Here is a 23,949-nt window from a genome sequence, read left to right as displayed (position 1 = left end):
TGACAAAATTATATTAAATTGAAGTTCCTCCCGCCTTCCAGAAGTAATATGTTTGTGACACTGCAGCTGCCATTCCTACCAGGAATCACTTTTGCTTCCCATTGGGACATGTGAACAAGCAAAAATGTCTCTTCCCTAATGCAAACATACCTACTGTTAGCACGTGCCAGCGCTCTGGGTCTAATTCTAGCTCCTCCTTCGACAGGCATTTCCTGTGGGCTGGAATAAGTGTTTCCTACTTTAATTTACTTTAACCATAATGATAGAGCCTCATCCACCATTTCCTGCAGTGTGACCACAGGTGAGGCTCTGTTTTGCCATTTACCAATAATGTTGCAGGGTAATATAAAAGTTTGGGCTGTGATTTCTTTTTTTAACAATCGCTATGCTATCTCCCATTTTAACCATTGTTTTTGCCAAATCTGGTGCTTGCAATGTGTTGCATAAGTGTTTAACTATTACATTAAAAAAAAATCTTCATTTAAAGTACTTCAAAAATCTATATCAAAAGTGTTATGACAACAAATGTAACGCTATAGATAGCAGAACCCCTCCAATATTGCTGATTGGTCCGTGTTAACCATGTCATCATAGTCACTGCAGACCAATCATATCCTTGCAATCAATTCGACAAGTACATCCATGGTGGCCATTTTTCTCTCTCTATGTTTTTAACTCAACTTCCCTATGTTTTGTTTATTTAAAAAATATATATTTATCTTTATTTAAAAAATATTTTAGCATTGCTTTGCTAATTAAAAAAAAAAATTTCTGCACGATCAGGTCCCAACAGAAGACAGGTCCTAATCCTCTTCAACGCTCTCCTCTGCCCGATCCGAATCTCCCTTCATCTTCCCCTCAAACACAGAGGCCTAACCCGTCCACTGTCTCTGCTCTCCATACCCAAATCGATCCATAGGTCCCTTTCTCTCTCAGCCAGTCTGCAAAGTCAGGGCCGGGAAGTTCAACATGAAGTGTGAATCCAAGTAACAAATTGGAAGTGGATATAGGGTTGTCAACCCTCTATGATTGTCCTGGAGTCTTTAGAAATTAAAGATTGATCTCCTGGACATTGTTATGAGAAATCAGAAGAATCATTTAAAAAGAATTGTGTGTTTTTCTTTTCATTTTCTTTGAACACTTTAGTTTATTTGTTATAAAAATATTGGAGGTGGGGGAAAAAAGGCTGTTTAACTGGGCGGGGCAGTTGGAGGCAGATGGTCATGTGATGAAACCGCCAGGAATATGGCCAAACAGAGTTATGCAAGCCCTAAATCGATTTACAAGAAGATGCTCTGAGAGATAATGAAGAAAAAGATGAGAGAAGTGAAACAAATTCAAAACGTAAAACATAATACAAATGGAGAGAGAAGAATGACGAAAGGGTGTGACAGCCATACAGAGTGGTAAATGTAATGATATCAGCAAATAGTGATGATATTTGTCTGTGTTTGATTACTTATGCCTTACAGCATATTTGTCTGTGTTTTTGATTGCCATGTGCCTGAGCAGCAGAGGCCATGTGACCGAGAGAAGCAAGGCAGAGAGTTTTACTTTCAGTTTCATTCTAGATGCATCACAGCATAGTGTGTTCTGTAAAGGCTGTTAAAAAGAGTTGAATAGACTTTAGATTAAAACTCATTCTCTTTCATAAATGAGTCGTTTTGAACCCACAAAGAAATCAGAACATGATGTCAGAAGTGGCTGAAAGAGAAAAAATCTGAAGTTAGCAACTCGATGGGACAGTGAAAGGAGTTGTGGCAAGTAAGCAAAATCAGCTCTCCACAGATTAGCAAGCCAAAAGAGAACATCGTTGCTTACCATTAGAGAATAGCTAACGAAGTGAAAAATGGAAGGTTTACTCCCACCGGCGATGCTTCAGTTGTCAGGTAATGTGGCTGAAAATTGGAGAAGGTTCAAACAACGTTTAGAGTTGTATTTAGCGGCAATCGGAGCTGACGAGAAAAGTAATAAACAGAAATCGTCACTGTTCTTACATGTCGTGGGTGATGCAGCGCTGGAGGTATATAATAATTTCATATTTGCTGTTGATGGAGACAAAATGAAGCTAGATAAAATAATGGAACAGTTTGAGGCCTACTGCATACTTAAACGCAACGTGACCTTTGAGAGGCACAAATTTTTCACATGTGTACAGAAAATCGGCGAGACTATTGATCAGTATGTGACTGAACTGAGAAACCGGAGCAAATCGTGTGAATTTGGGGGACTCACAGACTCGCTGACAAAAGACAGACTGGTGTGTGGTATTCCAGATAATGGTCTAAGGGAAAGACTGCTAAGAGAGCAAGATCTAGACCTGGGAAAAGCCATAGCACTGTGTAGGGCTACAGAGACTGTGAAGTTGCAGGCAAAGGAGCTGTTCAGTGACAGTAGCTGCAACGTGGATGCAGTGAGAAAGAACGGATACAAACCGTTTAACAAAGAGAGCGCCAATGTGAAAAAAGAGACGTGGCCAGCAAACGAAAATGAAAGGGACAATCGGAAGTCATGTAGTCGATGCGGTACACAGCATCCACCAAGAAAGTGTCCAGCATATGGTAAAACATGCAATAGATGCAACAAAAACAACCATTATGCCCGTTGCTGTAAGAACCAAGCGCAACAAAGCAAGGTCCATACAGTAGATGAAAGCGAGATAGAGGAATTCTATGTAGATGTGGTGTCTGAAAACAAAAAAGAAGAAAGAGACTGGATGTTGACACTAAAAGTGAACGACATACACATTCCATTTAAATTGGATACTGGAGCACAAGTTAATGTGATATCAGAGGCCGATTTTAAGAGAATTAGACCCAGACCAAAGTTACATGGAATACAAGTGAAAGTGACCGGATACTGAGGTACTGATATACCAGTGAAAGGAAAATGCATTGTCAAAGTAACACACAAGGACAGAGAGCACACGCTAGCATTAATCGTGGTGCCAAAGGATGTGCAAGCCATACTAGGTTTAAAAGCCTGTGAGAGACTGAACCTGGTAAAGAGAGTCCTCGTTGTGGAAAGTGAAAGAGAGACAGTCTATGATGAACTGAATGTTGCGTACACACCGGGTAAGCTGATGTATACAGCAGACACGTTGTCCAGAGCTGTTGACCCAGGAGAGCCCGCAAACACAGTGAAAAGACTGAAGTACAAGGCAAAAGACAGTGGAACTGACTTCTACCAAAGCATGCTTGTATACCGCACAACGCCGCTCGAGTGTGGTATGTCACCAGCCCAACTCCTGATGGGACGTCGGCTAAGGTCAAACCTACCCATCCCGGAGAACCTCCTGAAAACAAAAGAGGGGGAGAAAGTGAGGAAGTTCAAAGAACAACCTGATCACACAGCTGAGAACACATCATCTGAGGCAACAACTCAGATTCAAGGACAATCAATCAGAAAATCCTCAAGACACGTGAAGCCTCCTGAGAGACTCATTGAGCAAATTTAAGGACTATTGTTATAGAAGGAAGTAATGTTATCTTATTCTTTCTTCAAGTTCTAGTGTATTGACATATTTCATGTGAACACACAAAGCAAGGGTAAAAAACCTTGATCATGATAATGATAATGTAAGTTCATTAAATGTTGTTAGTTAAAAGTAAAATACTTTTGTTTTAAGAAAGGGAGATGTAATGATATCAGCAAATAGTGATGATATTTGTCTGTGTTTGATTACTTATGCCTTACAGCATATTTGTCTGTGTTTTTGATTGCTTGTGCCTGAGCAGCAGAGGTCATGTGACCGAGAGAAGCAAGGCAGAGAGTTTTACTTTCAGTTTCATTCTAGATGCATCACAGCATAGTGTGTTCTGTAAAGGCTGTTAAAAAGAGTTGAATAGACTTTAGATTAAAACTCATTCTCTTTCATAAATGAGTCGTTATTGAACCCACAAAGAAATCAATACAGTAAACATACAGGAAAAGGCAGAGAAAATGATATATAAAGAAGACTTAAGTTTATATAGCACCTTTTATGATCTCAGGACATCTCAAAGCGCTTTACAGCCTTCAAAATAGTGCCATGGGATCCTCTACGTCCACCTGAGAGGGCAGATGGAGCCTCAGCTTAACGTCTCATCCAAAAGATGGCACCTTCGACAGTGCAGCACTCCCTCAGTACTGCACTGGAGTACCAGCCTAGATTAGGTGCTCAAGTCTTTGGATGTGGGACACAAACCCAGGACCTTCTGATGCAGAGGCGAGAGTGCTACCAACTGAGCCATGGCTGATACAGAGAGATTCACAAATTGAATGAGACACATACAAAGAGAGTGGTAGACATGCAGAAGACAGTAGACCGAAGAAAGGATAGAAAGAGGAAAGCAGAAAGGGTAAGAAGGAGATGAAGACAATGGCAGCAACAAGGGAAAAGATGTAGCCGTATAAAGAGATTAAGAGGGAGACAGAAAGACTGCAGCACAACTAGAAAGATGGGGGTTCTGAAATCCCATGGGAATTCTACTGGCACCTCATGTGACTCTGGCAGAAGACCAGAAAAACCTCCTGGGACAGGGTACAAATGGTAATTTTCAGCCACTTACGCCATTTCCCTGGGTGAGCGAGCCAGAGAGAGCATGGCACATGAATCAGACTTGGACAGCAAGCAGAGAGAGGTTACATGAAGAGAGACGCAATTTACATTTTTCTTTGTGTGAGTAGCACTGCGGGAGACCAATCATATCTTTTGTAATATATGAGCCATCCTACATGTAATGCATCTTTTAGAGAAGGCATGTTAATAAAACTACACAGAGGCTGCAAGTTGTGGAGACTCTTTTACTTTTTGCTTTCCCTGACCTCGCTGTATAACTGTTTAAAGTTGTTCTCTCTGGATATTGAAGCAAAGCATGTAGATAACTGACCTAACATCAGGTAATCGTATATTGAACGTTGCACTACATGCACTTCCTCCTCCCACATCTTCACTGTGTTGAAATTGAGGCACATTGCACAATCTCCTACTCTAGCTCCTTCTTTCTCAGAACCCAAAAACTGGCACTCCTCGTCCTTATCTCTCTTGGGATTCCCTTCCTTTTACGATTTACAACTCAAGCTGGGCACCGCCTAATCTCTGCTTCCTGATTCATCTCGCCTTCTCTATTGCTATTTTCAACCTTGATGGTGTCCTGCATTGTGGACTTTGGCCCGGAGACCAAGTATTAATTTCCTCATCACAAGGTGCTTGGGAAGAGGTGCTCCGATCAGCTTTGTATTCATCACTCAAGACGCGCGCAACGTGTGGTTAACCTTTTCCAAAAATCTTGGTGGGGATATTGGATTACTTGAAGAAATGGTTCCATTTCTTCCCTCCTATTCAGGTCATGATCCCAGTCAGTTTGGATAATTTAAAAGCTACAACTTAAAGACTGCGCCATGCTCTGCTCTATCACACTAAAATGTGAGTGAGGGAATTTGTTAGTTCTTTTTGTCCTGACACTGCCCATAATCTAAAAGCTCACACTCCTTACCCTGTGGCAAGGCTTGACTCCCATGTATTTGAAGTGACTCAATAGTTGCGACAAGGGCAGATATCCCATGAAGCTGGTCCTGGTAGTTGCTGTCATTGTAGAAAGATTTTTGAGTCGCTGTTCTCCTGGGTTACCGGTGAGTGAATCTGAGAGTGGTACTGAGGGATTTCACACAGCCTGCAGCAAGAATTATGGTCTAGCAGGTGATGAACTTTGCACTGACATGGCTCCATACAAAGGCTGGGGTTCCAGATGCTGGGGTTTGAAGTTTCTGTTCCCTGGCCTGAAATTGTTGGACCGTAAAACGGAACCATATTTGTTTTACATCACTTCCTGTTTTGGAAATGTCCAATGTAAAGTTGGAAGTTTATCCACTCTAAAATTATAAAGTATAAACCCTAGTTACACCATAACATTTTGTGTAGCACAGGAAGTGATGCATAGCAACTTCCTGGGCATTGTTCTGAAGCCTCTCTCTTGTTCCAGGGAGAATTTGCTTTCTGATACCACCTGGTTTATTACATAACTTGACCAGAAAGAGATAATTTACCATTTACTTTTAAAACTGTGAGAAAACTTTTATCCAACAGGAAGTCAAATGTATTGAATGCATTTTTAAAGAAAAATTAAGAGTACAGTGATTATGTAACTAGCCGAGTAACCCAGAGATCGGGATGAATAATCTGGAGAATGTGAGTTCAAATCCCACCATGGCATTTTTGAGAATTTGAATTCAATTTATTAAAAAAAAAATCTGTAAATGACCATGAAGTTGTCAGATTGTCATAAAAACCCAACTGGTTCCCTAATGCCCCTTAGGGAAGGAAATCTGCCGTCCTTACCCGGTTATGGCCTATATGTGACTCCGGTCTCACACATAGAAACACAGAAAAATAGGAGCAGGAGTAGGCCATTCGGCCCTTCGAGCCTGCTCCGCCATTCAATATGATCATGGCTGATCCTCTATCTCAATACCATATTCCCACTCTCTCCCCATACCCCTTGATGTCTTTTGTGTCTAGAAATCTATCTATCTCCTTCTTAAATATATTCAGTGACTTGATTGACTCTTAACTGGCCTAGCGAGTCACTCAGTTGCTTCAAAACTGCTACATTGCAGCGGTTCAAGAAGATGGCTCACCACCACCTTCTCAAGGGCAACGAGGGATGGTCAATAAATGCCAGCCTTGCTAGTGCCGCCCACACCCCATAATGAAGTGGGGAAAAAAATGCATATTCCTCAGAGGTAATCATAAAAATATGTACTGATTGATAATAGATAAGGAATGCCCTACATACTTGTGCTAGTTTCATGGTAACAATGGTCTTCCTGTATCAAAGGTTTAATTTACCTGTAGAACAGAGGGCTTTTCTCAGCTCCAGGTTGCAGTGGGCCTGCAACACTTGGCCTCAATGTCTCCAGGCTCGGGTTCCCGCTCTTGACTGCTAGCCAGCAACCCCAACTGGGAGGGAATGTATGTTGATGCTGGATGAGAAGTGGATTGGCTTTGGCTGCGATGGCCCCATGGTCAAATAGCCACACACCATCCAGGTTCACGTGTGAAGAATGTGCAAGGCAAGGCTGCCATTACTGGAGCCACACACCCTCTTAAGTTACTGTCTTTAGGAGAAAATAGAGAGGGGTAGGAGGAAAAACTCAAGGAAGAGATTTCCTGGTTAAAGCTCTAAAAATGACCTTTACCTTGCTACTTTAGTAACCTCCTTAATTTTTCTTCAGCTAATTTCACAGCGAGAGTATGTTTTTCAATCGCTCACCATGGGGCTGGGTGGTGTGATGGATTAGGACGTCTTTTTTCACTTCTAATAACTCAGTTCAAGTCCAACCCAGACTGAAAGTTTCCTCTCTCCACTGGCCGCAAGGGTCCAATGTGAAGTAGGGTTGTGCAGTCACATCTTCATTCCTATTGTGTGTGAGTCCACACCACAGAACTACCAGTTACCAGCTAACCATTGTACAGTACAGTTAGCAACTGACAGATGGAACGCTGCAGCAAAGAGTGGGAGCCAAAGGACATGGTTGGGCCAGAGGGGAGTCACTTCAGGTCGGCTGCAGAGTGGCTTAGATGCTGAAGGAATATGCCGCAATCCCCAGCACTGACGCTCTCCTTGGTATAAATGCAAGTCTTTCTTTTGATCATAAGCGTTTACTTTATTCCTCCCATCAGTTAAGAAAGAACTTGGACTTATATAGCACCGTTCACAACCTTAGGACGTCCCAAAGCAGATTAGAGCCAATGAATTACTTTTGAAGTGTGGTCACTGTTGTAATGTAGGAAACGTGGCAGCCAATTTGCACACAAACAGCAACATGACAATGGCCAGATAATCTTTTTCAGTGATGTTGATTGAGGGATGAATATTGGCCAGGACACCAGGGAAAACTTCCCGGTTCTTCTTGGAATAGTGCAATGGGGTCCTTTACACCCACTTGATGAGGTGTCACACGGGGGTGCCTTGGTTTAACATCTGAAAGACGCCACCTTCGACAGTGCAGCACTCCCTCAGTACTGCACTGGAGCGTCAGCCTAGACTATGTGTTCAAGTAATAACAACAGAAAATGCTGGAAAAACTCAGCAGGTCAGGCAACATCCGTGGAGAGAAATTTGAGTTGACGTTTCGGGTCGAACCCTTCTTCAAAACTGGAAAGAAAAGAAAATAGATCGAAGGCAGGGCTGCGATCGGACAAAAGAAGTGAAAGAAACAAAAGAGCTAGATGAGATGGTAATAGGCTGAGATTAGGTGTAAAGTGTACTGGCAGGGCAAGAGACAGCTGCCAGGTGTGAGAGAGAAACAAAAGGAAAGGGGGGGGGGGGGGAAAGGAGTGGAAAAATAACAAGAAAAAATGTGTAATAAGGGCCGAGGTTATGATCTGAAATTGTTGAACTCGATATTGAGTCCGGAAGGCTGCAGAGTGCCTAATCGGAAGATGAGGTGCTGTTCCTCGAGTTTACGTTGAGCTTCCGTGGAACAATACAAGAGGCCAAGGACGGTGAGGTCCGAGTGGGAATGGAGCAGTGAATTAAAATGACAGGTGACCGGAAGCTCGGGGTCACCCTTACGGACTGAACGGAGGTGTTCCGCAAAGTGGTCACCCAATCTGCGTTTGGTCTCCCCAATGTAGAGGAGACCACATGTTTGGGGCCCTGGACAGTGGGAAGGGGGGAGGTATAGGGGCAGGTGTTACATCTTGCTGGAGTTCAAGTTGCTGGAGTGGGACTTAGAACCCACAACCTTCTGACTCAAAGAGTGTGACCAACTGAGCCATGGCTGACAATAGATCACCAGGAGTACATACCTGCACACTGACCTAGGAGGCTTCGGGGACCTTTTCTTTACTAACTGCATATTAGGTCACTTCTCACACTGTCACTGCCAGTTTCTTTCCTTTGACACCAGCACTCATTAGTTAAAGCAAGTATTAAAAATGTTAAAAAAGGATTGGTCTTTTTTTTTAAGGGTTTGTCTTTCTGTCCTGATTTTGGTGGGTGAGAGGGAGAGTTCTGATTGTATGACTGTCTAGTTGTACAAGGAGAGAGTGCTGACGCCATGACTGTTTGTACAAGGGATGGTTCATTCCTTCATTAAGATTTGGAGAATTAGAGCAGGTTGGTTGGCTCAGTTCTTAGGATCATAGACATAGAGCACAGAGGGAGGCCATTCAGTCTATTGTGGCTGTGCTGGTCCTAACTCCTCCACTGATGTGATCTACTTTAATCTCATTTCCCTGCCTTTTCCCCAAACCCTTTTATATTCTTCTTTTTCAAATACTTGTTCTCTTTTAAATGATGTTATAGTCTCCGCCTCAATGGTCACTTGTGGGAAAGCATTCCATGTTCTAATAACTCTGTGTAGAAAAAAAAACTTGTTCCAACTTCCACCTTCGGTCTTCCAGTGATGATCCTGAGTTTATGCCCCTTTGTCAGCAATTCAGTGGAAACAATCTTTCAATATTTAGGTGTCAGCTGTGGTTTAGTGGTAACACCCTTGCCTCTGAGTCAGAAGGTTGTGGGTTCAAGTCCCACCCCAGAGGCTTGAGCACAAAATCCAGGCTGGCACGCCTGTGCAGTGCTGAGAGAGTGCTGCACTGTCGGAGGTGCTGTGTTTCAGATGAGATATTAAACTGAGGCCCCGTCTGCTCTCTCAGGTGGATGTAAATGGATCCCATGGCACTATTTCAAAGAAGAGCAGTGGAGTTATCCCTGGTGTCCTGGCCAATATTTATCCCTCAATCAACATAACAAAAACAGATGATCTGGTCATTATCACATTACTGTTTGTGGGGCATTGCTGTGCGCAAATTGGCTGCCACGATTCCTACATTACAACAGTAACTACACTTCCAAAATACGTCATTGGCTATAAAGCGTTTTGAGACGTCTGGTGGTTGTGAAAGGCGCTATATAAATGCAAGTCTTTCTTTCTTTAATTCTAAATGAATCTCACCAATTTATGTCAATCTCAGACATTGATCTCGGCTGTAAATTTATAATCAGCAAGCAGTTAAGTCTGAATTACTGTGACATAAATGACTGCCTTTGTAACCACTGTTACTTATTTTGTCAGTTAGCACTATCCACTAATTATTTGGCTACTCAATGTTTAAGTGCTGCTAATTATGATTCTACAGTTAATAAACAATTGTTAGTTAAAAAAAAAAGTGGTAACACCCTTGCCTCTGAGTCAGAAGGTTGTGGGTTCAAGTCCCACTCCAGAGGCTCGAGCACAAAATCCAGGCTGGGACGCCTGTTCAGTGCTGAGGGAGCATTGCACTTGTCGGAGGTGCTGTGTTTCAGATGAGATGTTAAACCCGGTCTCTCCTCCCAGGTGGATGTAAAAGATCCCATGGCACTATTTCGAAGAAGAGCAGGGGAGTTCTCCCCAGTGTCCTGGCCAACATTTATCCCTCAACCAACATCACTAAAAAACAGATTATCTGGTCATTATCACACTGCTGTTTGTGGAAAAATTGGCTGCCACATGTCTCTACATTACAACAGTGACACTACACTGCAAAAAGTACTTCATTGGCTGTAAAGTGCTTTGCGACGTCCTGAGGTTATGAAAGGCGTTATATAAATACTTCTGCATGTCTTTTTTTCTCTCAACTTCTTTCATAATTTTAAACATCTCTATTAGATCACTCATTACTTAATCTTCGATGTTTCAGTAAAAAAGCTCCAGTCTTTTTTTAGCCTTTTCTCATACTTGTAACTTCTTATTTCTGGTATCATTCTAGGGAATCTTCCCTGTACCCTTTCCGTGGCTCCAATATCTTTCCTACAGTTAGGTGCTCGACACCATTCAGAATAAAGCAGCCCGCTTGATTGGCACTCCATCCACCACCTTCAACATTCACTCCCTCTACCACCGGCGCACTCTGGCTGCAGTGTGTACCATCTACAAGATGCACTGCAGCAACCCGCCAAGGCTCCTTCAACAGCACCTTCCAAACCCGCAACCTCTACCACTTAGAAGGACAAGGGCAGCAGACGCATGGGAACACCACCACCTACAAGTTCCCCTCCAAGCCACACACCATCCTGACTTGGACCTGTATCGCCGTTCCTTCACTGTCGCTGGGCCAAAATCCTGGAACTCCCTTCCTAACAGCATTGTGGGTGTACCTACACCATATGGACTGCAGCGGTTCAAGAAGGCGGCTCACCACCATCTTCTCAAGGGCAATTAGGGATGGGCACTGAATGCAGGCCTAGCCAGCGACGCCCACATCCCATCAATGAATTAAAAAAAACAATACAGCAACTGTGGCCTAATCAATGTCTTGTACAAATATAGCATCACTTCCTTGCTTTTATAATCAATGTTTCAACATAGAAAACCCAGAATCCCATTTGCCTTTTTGTGACCTTTCTACCTCTATTTCCCTCTCTAAAGAATGTGCATATCTAGATTTCTCCTTTACTCCACTCTCTTAAGAATCTTACTGTTTAGAATATACTTTGTTTCACTTCTTTTTTCTAGTCTCTGCCTCAGCCCATCTACTGTTGAAACCGTTATCAACGCTTTTCTTACCTCCAGATTCGACTATTCGAATAATCTTCTGGCCGGCCTCCAATCTTTCACCCTCCATAAACTTGAACTCATCCCAAATTCTGATCCCGTTATCCTAACCTGCACTAAATCTCACTCACACATCACGCCTGCGCTCGCTGGCCTACATCCCTGTCCACCAATGCCTCAATTTTAAAATTCTTATCCTTGTGTTCAAATCCCTCCATGGCCTCAGACCTCCATATCTCAGTAACCACCTCCAGCCCTTCAACACTCCAAGAATTCAGCTTTCCTCCAATTCTGGTTCTTGAGAATCTCCCACTCCCTTTGTCCCCACCATTGGCAGTCGTGCCTTCAGCTGTCTAGGTCCTAAGCTCTGGAATTCCCTCCCGAAACCTCTCCACCGCTCTTTTTAAATCCCTCCTTAAAACCTATCCCTTTGACAAAGCTTTTACTCACCTGTCCTAATATTTCCTTCTTTGGCTCATGTTAATTTTTGTCTGGTTACTCTCCTGTTCAGCACCTTGGGATGTTAAAGATGCTATATAAATACAAGTTGTTGTTGATGGATAAGGGGGACAAATTTTTTCCTGACCTTGAATAAGTCTTCCACCAAAAAACATCATTATGGTCTGCTGGACAGACGGAGAGAAGTTAGGATGCACACAATGCAGACTGGACTGGAGCAAGAGGAAACCCTCTGACAGATTATTAAAGCTGCACTGCTGTATTTTTTGCAAGCAAGAAATAGCTGCCTTTAGAGCGTGATTATAGTCTTTTTGGTTTGTACAGTATTACGTGATCGAGAGAAGTGGTGCATTTTTGTTAATATAAAAGAAAGTGCAGTACTGATGGAGTGCTGCACCATTGGAGGTGCCTTCTTTCACATAAGACGTTAAACCGAGGTCCCATCTGCTCTCTCAGGTGGATGTAAAATATCCCATTGCACTATTTGAAGAAGAGCTGGGGAGTTTGCCCGGTGTCCCGGCCAATATTTATCCCTCAACCAACAACTAAAATACATGATCTGGTCACTTGTTTTATTGCTGTTTGTGGGACTTTGCTGTGCACAAATTGGCTACTGCGTTTCCCACATTACAACAGTGACTACACTTCAAAAGTACTTCATTGACTGTAAAGCCAATTGGCAGTACTGCACTGGAGTGTCAGCCAAGATTATGTGCTCAAGTCTCTGAAGTGGGGCTTGAACCCACAACCTTGTGACTTGGAGGTGAGAGTGCTCCCCACTGAACCGTGGCTGATACCTAAGTCACTGGCATTGGGTGTAAATTAACGAAGCCCAGGCCAGTGGCAAGTGGCATTATATTATAGCCAACTTTGGTCGGACATATTCCCGGAGGCTTTCATCACCCAGTCTCCCGCCATCAACTGCCTCGCCCAGTCAAACAGCCTTGTTTACCACCTGCAATATTTTTATAACTAATAAAACAAAAGTGTTCGAATAAAATGGGTAAAAAACACCTTTTTTTAACACCCCTATGATTTTTCACCTTGGTTGTTTGCAGCTGTGTCCAGGAGATTAGTCTTTAATTCCAGGAGACTCCAGGACAGTCCGGGAGGGTTGGCAAACCTTTCTATGTTCCATTCTATCCAGGGGGTCGCCCGTGAACTCAGCCGTATAACACAGCCAGATGAATAGCAAGAGCTTGGGGGAAATCACCAGATACTAAATCCAGACAGGCAGAAATATATATTTTTTAAATCTTCAACCTCCTTAGTTATGTGTAATTTATGAGAAGATATTATGTTTTGGCAGGAAGAGTGATCTTTTTAAATTAGATTTTTGTAAAAATGTAGCTTGGTTTTATACATATAAATCTTTCTGCAATGGGGAGTTTAACTCCTGCTGTAAACTAGGAAGGAGGGGATACAAGGACAAGCTTTGTGCTGGGAAGAGGAGGAGAAGCAATGGGGCGACTTTTTTTTAATGCAACTTAACATTTTTTAGACATTGTGTAAAGACGACATGAAAGTATGAAAGATTTTGAGAAAAGGATGAGCTCTGAGTAATTGACTTTCTCAATGTTGGTATCTCTGCACTAGAATGTTGTGGATATGAAGTAGCTTTATTTTACTTCCCCATTAGCAGGTTGGGAGGTAGGTGCAGCTGTATATTATTTCCCCCATTAGTAGGTGGAGGGTTGTGGTGCAGCTGTATTTTATTCCCCTATTAGTAGGTTGATAAATGTGGTGTAGCTGTATTTTATTCCCGTTTTTGAAGGCTCGGGGGGATGATATAGCCTTATCAATAGCAGTGTGTTTTTCTTTTTCTATGTACAGTACCTAATTCTTTTCTTCTGCTTTCTTTTGCCTTCCAGATTTCTTATCGTTTTGGTTTGCCTCATCTTCAGTGTCATGTCGACAATTGAGCAGTACCATTACTTTGCCAATAGAGCTCTCGTTTGGATGGTATGTAAACACCTGTTCTTAACTTTGATAACACAGTTGCGTCCATGCACATGCTCTGGAGCCGGGTTACGAAGAATAAATAAATATCACCACTGTCTGTGGGCACTGCCCATTTACTGTTCTTCGTGGGCTTCCGAGGCGCACACGGCAACCGCTGCATCTTAGGGTCTGTTGCCATAATGACCGAGTGAAAGCTGAAGAGGTGTGTGAAAATGTTTGGATGGTGACCACGAGCTTGACCCGCCAGTGTTGGGATTGAACTACCAAGCTTCTTGCTGTTTCTCCGGTTGACAGTTGGATCTGCTATGCACACTTTTCTAGCGCAGCACAGCACAGATTACCTTGTAAAGTATAATCCAGGTAGAGCGATCGATTGCTTTGGCCAGTCGTCCAATTGATCACTATGGCTGGCTGATCGTTCTCCCATTTGACCTGCTGCTTAATCAGATGCTCGACTCATTGCTCCGAGTGCAGCTGGGCGCTTGGGATCACTCAATTTACTTTTATGTGCTGACAACTGTATTCTATTTTAAGTGTGTGTGTGTATATTATCACTCTTTATCAAATCTGAGACCTGGCAAGGGGTTAAATAAGGGGCAGGAGAGAGGGTTGGAATTGTGGCTTTAAGTTTGGATTCTGAAGCGCCTTGAGATGTTTTTCAACGCTAGTAGTGCTATATAAATGCAAGGATTCTGAGCTTTCCTCACAACCATTACCCTTAAAGCAATGTTTTTCTGACCTGTCCTCATTTTCCTCAATTTTATCGCCAAAGTGCTGCTTTGCTGTTTAAAGTGCCGGTGAGCAGCTGATTGGTAAAGTACAAAACTGTCAGCTTTTTCCATCATAACTGTTCACTCTCCCTGGAGTGTTTTGCTCAGTGGGGGAGGGGGGGGAATTATGTCCTTTAAGAAAGGAAAACTGCCGTCCTTACCCAGTCTAAACTGTGACTAGCCTGACACCAACTTGGTTGACACTTGACTGCCCTCTGAAGTGGTCTAGGAAGCTGAGCAAGGGCAATTAGGGTTGGGCAATAAATGCTGGCCTTGCCAGCAATGCCCACATCCTGAGAATTAATTACAATATATTAAAAATAATTGAACACTGTCCAGTAGAGAGGCTTCGAGCAAAGGGTGAGTAGTGTAGTGTCCGCGTATCAATAACACACGGACTGCAGGAGAACGGTAATAACAGGTGTTTACTGAACAGAGGGTAGGCTGGCACTAACTGTACAAATTACTACACGGTGTTATATACAGGTGTGGTCACTACTGGTACTGCAGTATACAGGGGCTGTAAAAGATAGTTCCTCTCTTAAAGGTACATACATTACAATTCCTCCCCTTTTAGATAAACAGTACATAACATTCATTTAACAATTAAATAATAACTAATTACAATTACAATTTTCCTTGTACTATATACATCAGCTGAAAGTAATCATTTATAAATTCAGTCTTTGAGGAGGCTTCCTGATCCTGTCTGGATAGCGCCTTTCTCGAGTATCCTGTTCTTGCGGCGGAGCCGATTCTGGCTCATTGTCATTGGTTGGTTTGTCAGCTTCCAATACCACTGATTCTGAGGTAGACGCAATCTGTACATCGGGTTCATCACCAGGTGCATATGATCGTGGCATGGGTTTGACTTGTTCCTGGGACTCTAGAATCTGGTCAGCATGGCGTCTCACGATGCTCTCTCCAACATCCACTGTGTACATTAGTGGTCCCTGCCGTGTGCATATCGTTCCTGGCTGCCATTTTTCTGTTCGGTAGTCGCGGGCCAAGACTGGTTGCCCTATCTTGAAGCTCCTGGTTGGCTTCTCATTGATGTGCTGGAATTGCTTATTCTCAACACCTCGTCTTATGTTTGGTTTGGGCAAATCCAGGCGACATCTTAACCTTCGGTTAAAGAACATCATGGCTGGAGCTTGGTTGGTGACTGCATGTGTCGCATTCCGGTAAGCAAACAAGAAATTATCCACCTTGTGTTGCAGTGGTATGTTGTCGTTATACATCGCCTTTATTGCTTTTTTAAAGGTTTGAACAAACCTCTCAGCCAATCCATTTGTGGCTGGATGATATGGGGCGGATGTGTAATGCTTTACCCCATTATTCCTCAAAAACCTCCGGAAATCCTCGGACACAAACTGTGGTCCATTGTCGGAACAAATCTGTTCTGGCAAGCCATTCCTGGCGAAGATGGTCCGTAGGACTGCAATGGTTTCCTCCGTGGTGGTGGAGGACATTTTGATGACCTCTGGCCATTTCGAATGTGCATCCACGGCGATTAAAAACATTGAGTCCATAAATGGACCAGCAAAATCAATGTGTACCCGTTGCCATGGAGATGAGGGCCACTCCCATGGGGCCTGTGGTGGAGCGTTTTGGACTTTCTGGCATCCTGTGCAGCTCTTGGTCATTTCCTCGATTTCTTTATCGATTCCCGGCCACCACACAAACGCCCTGGCTAGGCTCTTCATTTTTACCCCTCCCAGATGACCCTCATGAAGCTCATTGAGCGCTCTATCTCTCAACTTGGGTGGAATTACCACTCGGGATCCACACATCAAGGTCCCCCGGCACACTGACAGCTGTTCTCTCCTTGGCGAGAATGCTGGCAACAGTGAGTCGCCATGTGCTGGCCATCCCTTCACCGTCAAATCCTAGACCAGAGAGAGTGTCGGGTCATTTCGGGTTTCCTTCTCTATACTTGAGTTTGTAACAGGTAGACATTCGACTTTGGTCAAATGGAATATCTCAACAGGGTCCACTGCAGGTGCTTCCTCCACCGTAGGCAGCGGCAGGCGCGACAGCCCATCAGCGTTTCCATGCTGTTTCGTGACCTTATACTCTATTTTGTATTGATGTGCCCCTAGAAAAAGGGACCATCTTTGCAGCCGTTGCGCCGTCATCACCGGAACGCCCTTCTTTGGGTTAAAAATGGAGACAAGAGGCTGGTGATCAGTCAGTAAGGTGAATTTCTGCCCGGGCAGATAGTGATTGAACTTCTTCACCCCCCACACCAGGCTGAGGGCCTCCCTGTCAATCTGGGTGTAGTTACGCTCGGCTGAGGTTAACGAGCGTGACGCAAAGGCTATTGGCCTCTCTGAACCGTCAAGGAATTTGTGCGACAGCACCGCTCCAATGCCGTAGGGAGACGCATCACATGCCAACCGAATCGGTAGTGTTGGATTGTAGTGGGCCAATACTTCTTTTGAAGTGATTAGGCATTTACATTTCTGAAAGGCACGCTTACACTCATCACTCCATTTCCATGCTACTCCAGTTTGCAGCAGGGCGTTCAGTGGGTGCAGAATTGTAGAAAATTTGGCAAGAACTTATGGTAGTAGTTCACCAACCTGAGGAACGACCTCAGTTGCGACACATTTTCCGGTGCTGGAGCCTTGACTACTGCCTCAATCTTGTCTGGGGACTTATGTAACCCCTCTTCATCAATCACGTGGCCACAATACGAGATTTGTTTCCTGAAAAACTCGCATTTGGGGCGGTTGGCTCGTAGCCCATATTCTTGTAATCTAGTGAGCACATGCTCCAGGTTGGCAAGGTGTTCACTGTCATTTTCGCCCGTAACCAGGATGTCGTCCAAATAACACTAGGTCCCCGGGATCCCTTGCAGGACTTGTTCCATCACCCTCTGCCAAATAGCCGGAGCTGATGCTACCCCGAATACCAGTCGGTTGTACTGGTAAAGACCTTTGTGAGTGTTTATCGTGAAGCATATCCTAGATGCTTCTTCTACCTCCATTTGTAGATACGCTTGGGCCAGATCAATCTTCATGAAGCGTTTCCCTCTAGATAGTGAGGCAAAAATATCTTCTATCCGCGGAAGTGGATTGCAGATACTGTGTGCAGGACTGGGTTCACAGTTACCTTGAAGTCCCCACAGATGCGAACCTTCTTCGGCTCCCCAGGCGTGCTGCTCAATGATTTCTTCATTACAGGAACGATGGGTGTGGCCCACTCGCTCCAGTCCACCTTGGACAGCACACCCGAACGCTCCAGACTCTCCAGCTCTGCTTCGACGGCTGAGCGGATCGCATACGGTACCGGTCTGGCCTTAAAAAATTTTGGGTTTGCGTTATCTTCAATTTTTATCATTGCCGTTACGCCTTTTAGAGTCCGAAGTCCTTGCTGGAACTCCGCTTTCGCGTCAGTTAGAATTTTTGACAGTCGTCCAGGTGTGACGTCGTCATCCTTTTTGTCAGCCACAGTTAGCGCCTGAATGGAATGCCAATCCAATTGTATTTTTCGGATCCATTCACGTCCCAATAATGGTGGTCCTCCATCTTGTAGTATATATAGATACAGTTTCTGTGTTTCCTTGCCGTTGTATTTAACGGGCACCCTTATTTTTCCTCTGGGGTAGACTTTTTGCCCCGTATATGTCTTCAAGACAATGGACGTGTCCTTCAAGGGTATGTGTGAGAATAGCCGCTCGTAGTCTCGTCGATTCATGACTGTTAGGGCTGATCCTGTGTCCGATTCCATCTTTACTTGGGACCCTGCTATCATGAGGGTGACCCAAATGGTTCGGTGATCCTCCTTTGCGATCATGTTGTGTAACTTTAGACAACTTAGTCTCCTGCTCCCGAAGTCATTATCACTCTTCTGATCTTCTGAACTACTGTCCGTCATCTTTTGTACTTTCTTGTACTTTTCCTTAGTAGTTCTTTTAGTGTTGGTTTTCTTTCCCGACTTGCAGACTCGTGCTATGTGTCCCACTTTTCCACATTGCCTGCATACTTTGTCCTTAAACCAGCATCCTTCTGGTCATGGGTTGTTCTGCCGCAGCGATAGCACTTTCTGCTCCATATGCCATTTCATTGGTGCTATATTCTTGCGGTTTCTGTTGTATTTCCGCAGCTCCCCATGCTGCTGCTTCGTAAGATACTGCAACGCTGAAAGCCTTTTCTAGCGTAAGGTCCTTTTCCGAAAGTAGTCGTTTCTGGGTTCCTTCACTCTGGAGCCCGCAGACAAACTTATCCCTTAAGGTATCTGCCAGTCCTGCTCCGAACTGGCAGTGTTTCGATAACTTGCGTAGTTCCGTAAGATAGTCAGCATTACTTTTGTCTTTGTGCTGGTTTCTTTTATGGAACTTGAATCTTTCTGCTATCAGCAGCGGTGTAGGGTTTAGATGTTCCTGTAAGATATTGACAATCTCTTCAAAGCTTTTCTCCATTGGTTTAGCTGGGGTAATTAAATTCCGCAATAGGCCGTATGTTCTCGCGCCCATCAAATTCAATAATACCGACGCCTTCTTTTCATCAGCCACCTCATTTGCCTTGCAGTACAGTTCAATTCTTTCCACATACGTGGTCCAGTCTTCTATTTCGTTGTCGAAAGCAGTGATGCTGTCACTCTTCGGCATCTTGGGTGGTTTAAAATGGCGCCTCCCGCGCTTCTCCTTCTTCCCCAATGGATTAAAATGGCGCCTCCCGCGCTTTTCCTTCTTCCCCTGCTGCTGCCAACGCTGCTCCTAGCGTTCTAAATAGTAATGGCGGCGCCTCGCGGCTTTCTGCGCGTCTCTCTTTTATTAATTAATTTTCTTAGTTTTATTCTTCTTCGACGCTGTCCACTGCGCGTCTCTTTTCCTTCCCCCTTTTTTATTTTCTTTAACGCTGCCCGGCTCTTGAGCACCGGCCGCACCCTGTGCGCTCCACCCTCTCTCTCTCTTTTTCTTCCCGACGACGCTGCTCGGCCCCCTTGCAGAGCCGCTCGATCGAGCTCTAGCCCGCCGCAGTCCGGGAAGGGTCAGCGCACTACGTGCTACCAGCCCGATTTGCTGGAACACCTTGACTGGAGAACCAAGCCCAGCTCTCCACAGCCTCCCCTGCGATTCTCTGAACTCCGATGGATCACTGGGCGTTTGCCCGCGGTCGACGCCCGTTGCCCTGGCTTCGACCTCCAAGAAGCTTCTTTTCAGGGATGGATCCCTGTGAGGTGATGCAGTACTGCAGGTGAGTTCGAACCTGCTCGTCGCCACTGTAGTGTCCGCGTATAAGTAACACACGGACTGCAGGAGAACGGTAATAACAGGTGTTTACTGAACAGAGGGTATGCTGGCACTAACTGTACAAATTACTACACGGTGTTATATACAGGTGTGGTCACTACTGGTACTGCAGTATACAGGGGCTGTAAAAGATAGTTCCTCTCTTAAAGGTACATACATTACAAGTAGCTGTTTGAAGTGCCGAACCGCGATGGGCACACAAGGAAATTGAACTTGGTATCCTTGAGCATCTTTAGAAATGAATGTTTTAGCATGTTGCTTTGAAAAAGATCAGTACAGCCAACGTGTACTGGTCACCACAAGCAGGTGGGAAAGCACAGATTTCAATGCAGTGCGTTTTTTGCCATTTACAATCGATCACTGCAAGCAGATTCTACCGTAACTGGATGAAACTCTGAACGGCAAGGCTGTGCCACTACTGGCGAGATCTTGAGGATTATCAAGTAAACTCAGTGCTGGCCGCCCTCCAAGGGAGTGAGGATCAGATTTGGACTATGACCGCGTAACCCTAACTTGCCACCCCAGTGCTCCCTTTTCAATCAGCGGCGGAGCTTGGTTTGACCGATTTGGGTGAGGGCGGAGGGGGGGGGTTGTTGGGAGAGGTCGAACTCGAGATTTGGCCAATTGGGAGGAAGGGGACCGGGCTAGGAACTGGGCGAATGCCAATGTATCTAGTCTGAAGGCCAAGACGGCAACCAGGGAGATTAGTTCAATCGAACGTGAAGGCTGAGGGCGGAGGACAGAGTTTCCTGGGAGAGAAATGGCAGCGAATCCTCCAAAGTCACATTGGCCGACCTCCAAATGAATGGGGAGGAACAATGACCCCCCACCACTGCTCCACCACTGCTTCGAGTGCAGCTGAATGCTGGGGGCTCGGGACCACTTAATGACCTTTATATGCTAACAACTATCCTAATTTAAGTATGTGTGTGTGTGTTATCACTCTTTATCAAATCTGAAACCTGGCAAGGACCTAAAGGTACAGGGTTGGAATCGTGGCATTAAGTTTAGGTTCCGAGGCTAGCTTTGCTGGTGGTGAAAATTCAAGGAAAATCTGAATCACGAAACCATCGAAGTTCCAGCACAAACTGAGGCCATTTGGACCTTAGCGCATTTATCCGATGCCCCCAACGACACTGCGCACAGAGGCAATTGGAGAAGGCAAAAATGGACTATTATTTAAAAGAAAGAAACCGATTTCCTGACTCCCGCCTTGTCCGCCTGGAGCAGATATCGGAAATTTGGACAAAGTTAAAATTGAAGGCTGGAAAATCGTTCGCCCAGATTTCCGATACAGATCCCTGGTTTGCAGGGTTCCATTTCAGCAGCCAAACTTAACCCTTTGGTGCCAAGTTTACATTTTAAAAATTCCCAGATAACTCACTGAACTGGATTATGTGGAATCCTTCAGGGGATGACAAAAGAGGGGTTGGGAATGATTAAGGGAATCTTTCAGTCCATGCATTATAGAAATATTTGCTATCACTGATGACGTGCCACTCTTTTTCTCATCCTCCTCCACCCCTGGACACCAGCAGTTCTAGTTGAGTTGTCATGCTCTGGACAATGTAACTTGGACTATGAAAGCGGTTAGGTAGACAAACCAGAAAGCCTTTATCAATCACTCCCACTTACAGCGCTGTGCTAATCTCATCCTTCAATGTCAAAACTGTCCGTGTTAATCCTTTTTGCTGGGAGGATTCCAAAATGCGGAAAGAAATTATGCGGCAAGTGCTGCCGGAGCCTAAGGCCTCTCCTCGGTCACAGTTGACTACAGCAGAGGTTTCGGGTATTTGTTTCAAAACGACTTTGGCTGCAGTGGTGCTGGAGTGGGGTTGGCGGCATTAAGCGTAGGCGCTATTGCGGTTCGGGGGGATGGGGGGAGCCTGGGGTTAAAGCTGCACGCGGTCCCTGACCTCAGAGGAAGTGTGGGCAGCTGCTCCTTGGCCTCGCTGCATGCTGAAAGGTGAGCAATACTGCATTGCTCGGGGGGGGAAATTTCCCAGCCTGATTTAAACCGACACCTCTCCCTCCTGGCTATCTCTGTGATTCAGCTTTTCCACACCGCATTCTTCTTTAATTAAGTTCTGGTTCAGTTCCAGCATCATCATGCGATTGCAGTAGTGCACTCGCTTCCTCATAATAAAGTTGCTTAATTTTGAATGATAGGAAATTATTTAAGCTTTAAATGTCTACTTTGCTATGTTATTTACAAGGCTTAGGTTGAATTATTGGATAATTTGATTTCATTTAAAGCTTTATGGAACTATTTTGAATTACCAAGAGCAGACTGCATTGGGCACTGCACATTTAGGAAAACACTGAAGTTACAAGCCTGGTAAATTCTATATAAAGATTTTCTTCATGTATTGCTGTGTTTGTACCTTAGCCAGTGCCTGTGACATGCCTTTGGCAGAGGGTGAGAGCTAGAGGGCCAAAGACAATTTGTCAAGTGAGGTAGGAGCGTGGGGAGAGGATTCTCTATGTATTTTATGACTCCTCCCCCATGCGGTATTTTCATGACCATTCTAAGCTGCAAGTTTTGGTCTCCTTATCTAAGGAATGATATACTTGCCTTGGAGGCGGTGCAACGAAGGTTCACTAGTTTGATTCCTGGGATGAGAGGGCTGCCCTATGATGAGAGATTGTATAGAATGGGCCGATACTCTCTGGAGTTTAGAAGAATGAGAGGTGATTTCATTGAAACATACAAGATTCTGAAGGGGATCGACAGGGTAGATGCTGAGAGGTTGTTTCCCCTGGCTGGAGAGTCGAGAACTAGGGGGCACAGTCTCAGGATAAGGGGTCGGCCATTTAAGACTGAGATGAGGAGGAATTTCTTCACTCAAGAGGTTGTGAATCTTTGGAATTCTCTGCCCCAGAGGGCTGTGAATGCTGAGTCTTTGAGTATATTCCAGGCTGAGATAGATAGATTTTTGGACTCTAGGGGAATCAAGGGATATGGAGATCGGGCAGGAAAGTGGAGTTGAGGTCGATGATCAGCCATGATCTTATTGAATGGCGGAGCAGGCTCGAGGGGCCGTATGGCCTACTTCTGCTCCTAATTCTTATGTTCTTAAACCTTGAAGTCATTACTATAAGCATCTTTTTGCCAGTAGCAGTGTCATAGCAGACAGAGCCTGGCTCTCTGCTCTGCATAGTTCAAAGTTCATCAGCACACGCTTCCCTTTTTATAAGCTCCTTTTGCTACGATCCTCCGGAATGGTGCAAGGAAGGACATTTTTGTTCCTACCATGAAAGTTTTATAACTTTTTTTTAAAGAAGTTTGTCAACCAAGAGATTGCCTCGAAACATCTGACTATGCTTGGCTCATCCAGGTGGTAATCGGAAAAAAAACAAACCTGAGCTCCATCTGCAATGCACCCAGTTCCCAACAGATGGCGATATTGCCTATATTTTCCACAGCCAGCAGTGAGAGGAAGGGACAGTTAATCTGCTTTTGATGATGCTGAATGAAAGGTGAAGGTAGGCCAGGGTACCAGGAGAGCTCTCTGCTCTTCTTCTGAACAGTGTCATTAGATCCTTAACATCCAACTGAACAGGCAAACAGGAACTTAGTTTTGATGTCTCATCCGAAGAGGAGGTAGAGAAGATATTGGATGGGATAAAAATTGATAAAGGGGAGGTACTAGAAAGGCTGGCTGTACTTAAAGTAATAAGTCACCAGGACCGGATAGGATGCATCCTAGGAGGCTGAGGGAAGTAAAGGTGGAAATCGTAGCGGTACTGGCCGTAATCTTCCAATCCTCCTTGGATACGGGGCTGGTGCCAGAGGACTAGAGAATTGCAAGTGTTACACCCTTGTTCAAAAAAGGGTGTAATGATAAATCCAGCAGCTACAGTTTAACCTCGGTAGTGGGGAAGCTTTTAGAAGCGATAATCTGGGACAAAATTAACAGTCACTTGGACAAGTGCGGATTAATTAAGGAAAGCCAGCACGGATTTGTTAAAGGCAAA

At 44.5% G+C, this 23,949-nt stretch overlaps 1 protein-coding gene across 2 annotated transcripts in view; it reads left to right on the top strand.

The window, feature by feature from the left end:
• Positions 1–23,949, top strand: part of LOC147106616 (potassium voltage-gated channel subfamily KQT member 1) — a 932,501-nt gene that overhangs the window by 197,795 nt on the left and 710,757 nt on the right. For both annotated transcript variants that reach the window (XM_086007627.1, XM_086007626.1), the window contains exon 3: positions 13,851–13,941. In XM_086007627.1, coding sequence (XP_085863753.1) covers positions 13,851–13,941 — 91 coding nt within the window. The remainder of the gene's footprint in view (positions 1–13,850; positions 13,942–23,949) is intronic.

Source organism: Somniosus microcephalus, chromosome 15 (genome assembly GCF_052327205.1).
Source record: "Somniosus microcephalus isolate GS21.2 chromosome 15, FLI_Smic_1.0, whole genome shotgun sequence".
Taxonomy (NCBI): Eukaryota; Metazoa; Chordata; class Chondrichthyes; order Squaliformes; family Somniosidae; genus Somniosus; species Somniosus microcephalus.
This window is presented reverse-complemented; position numbering and strand designations above follow the sequence as displayed.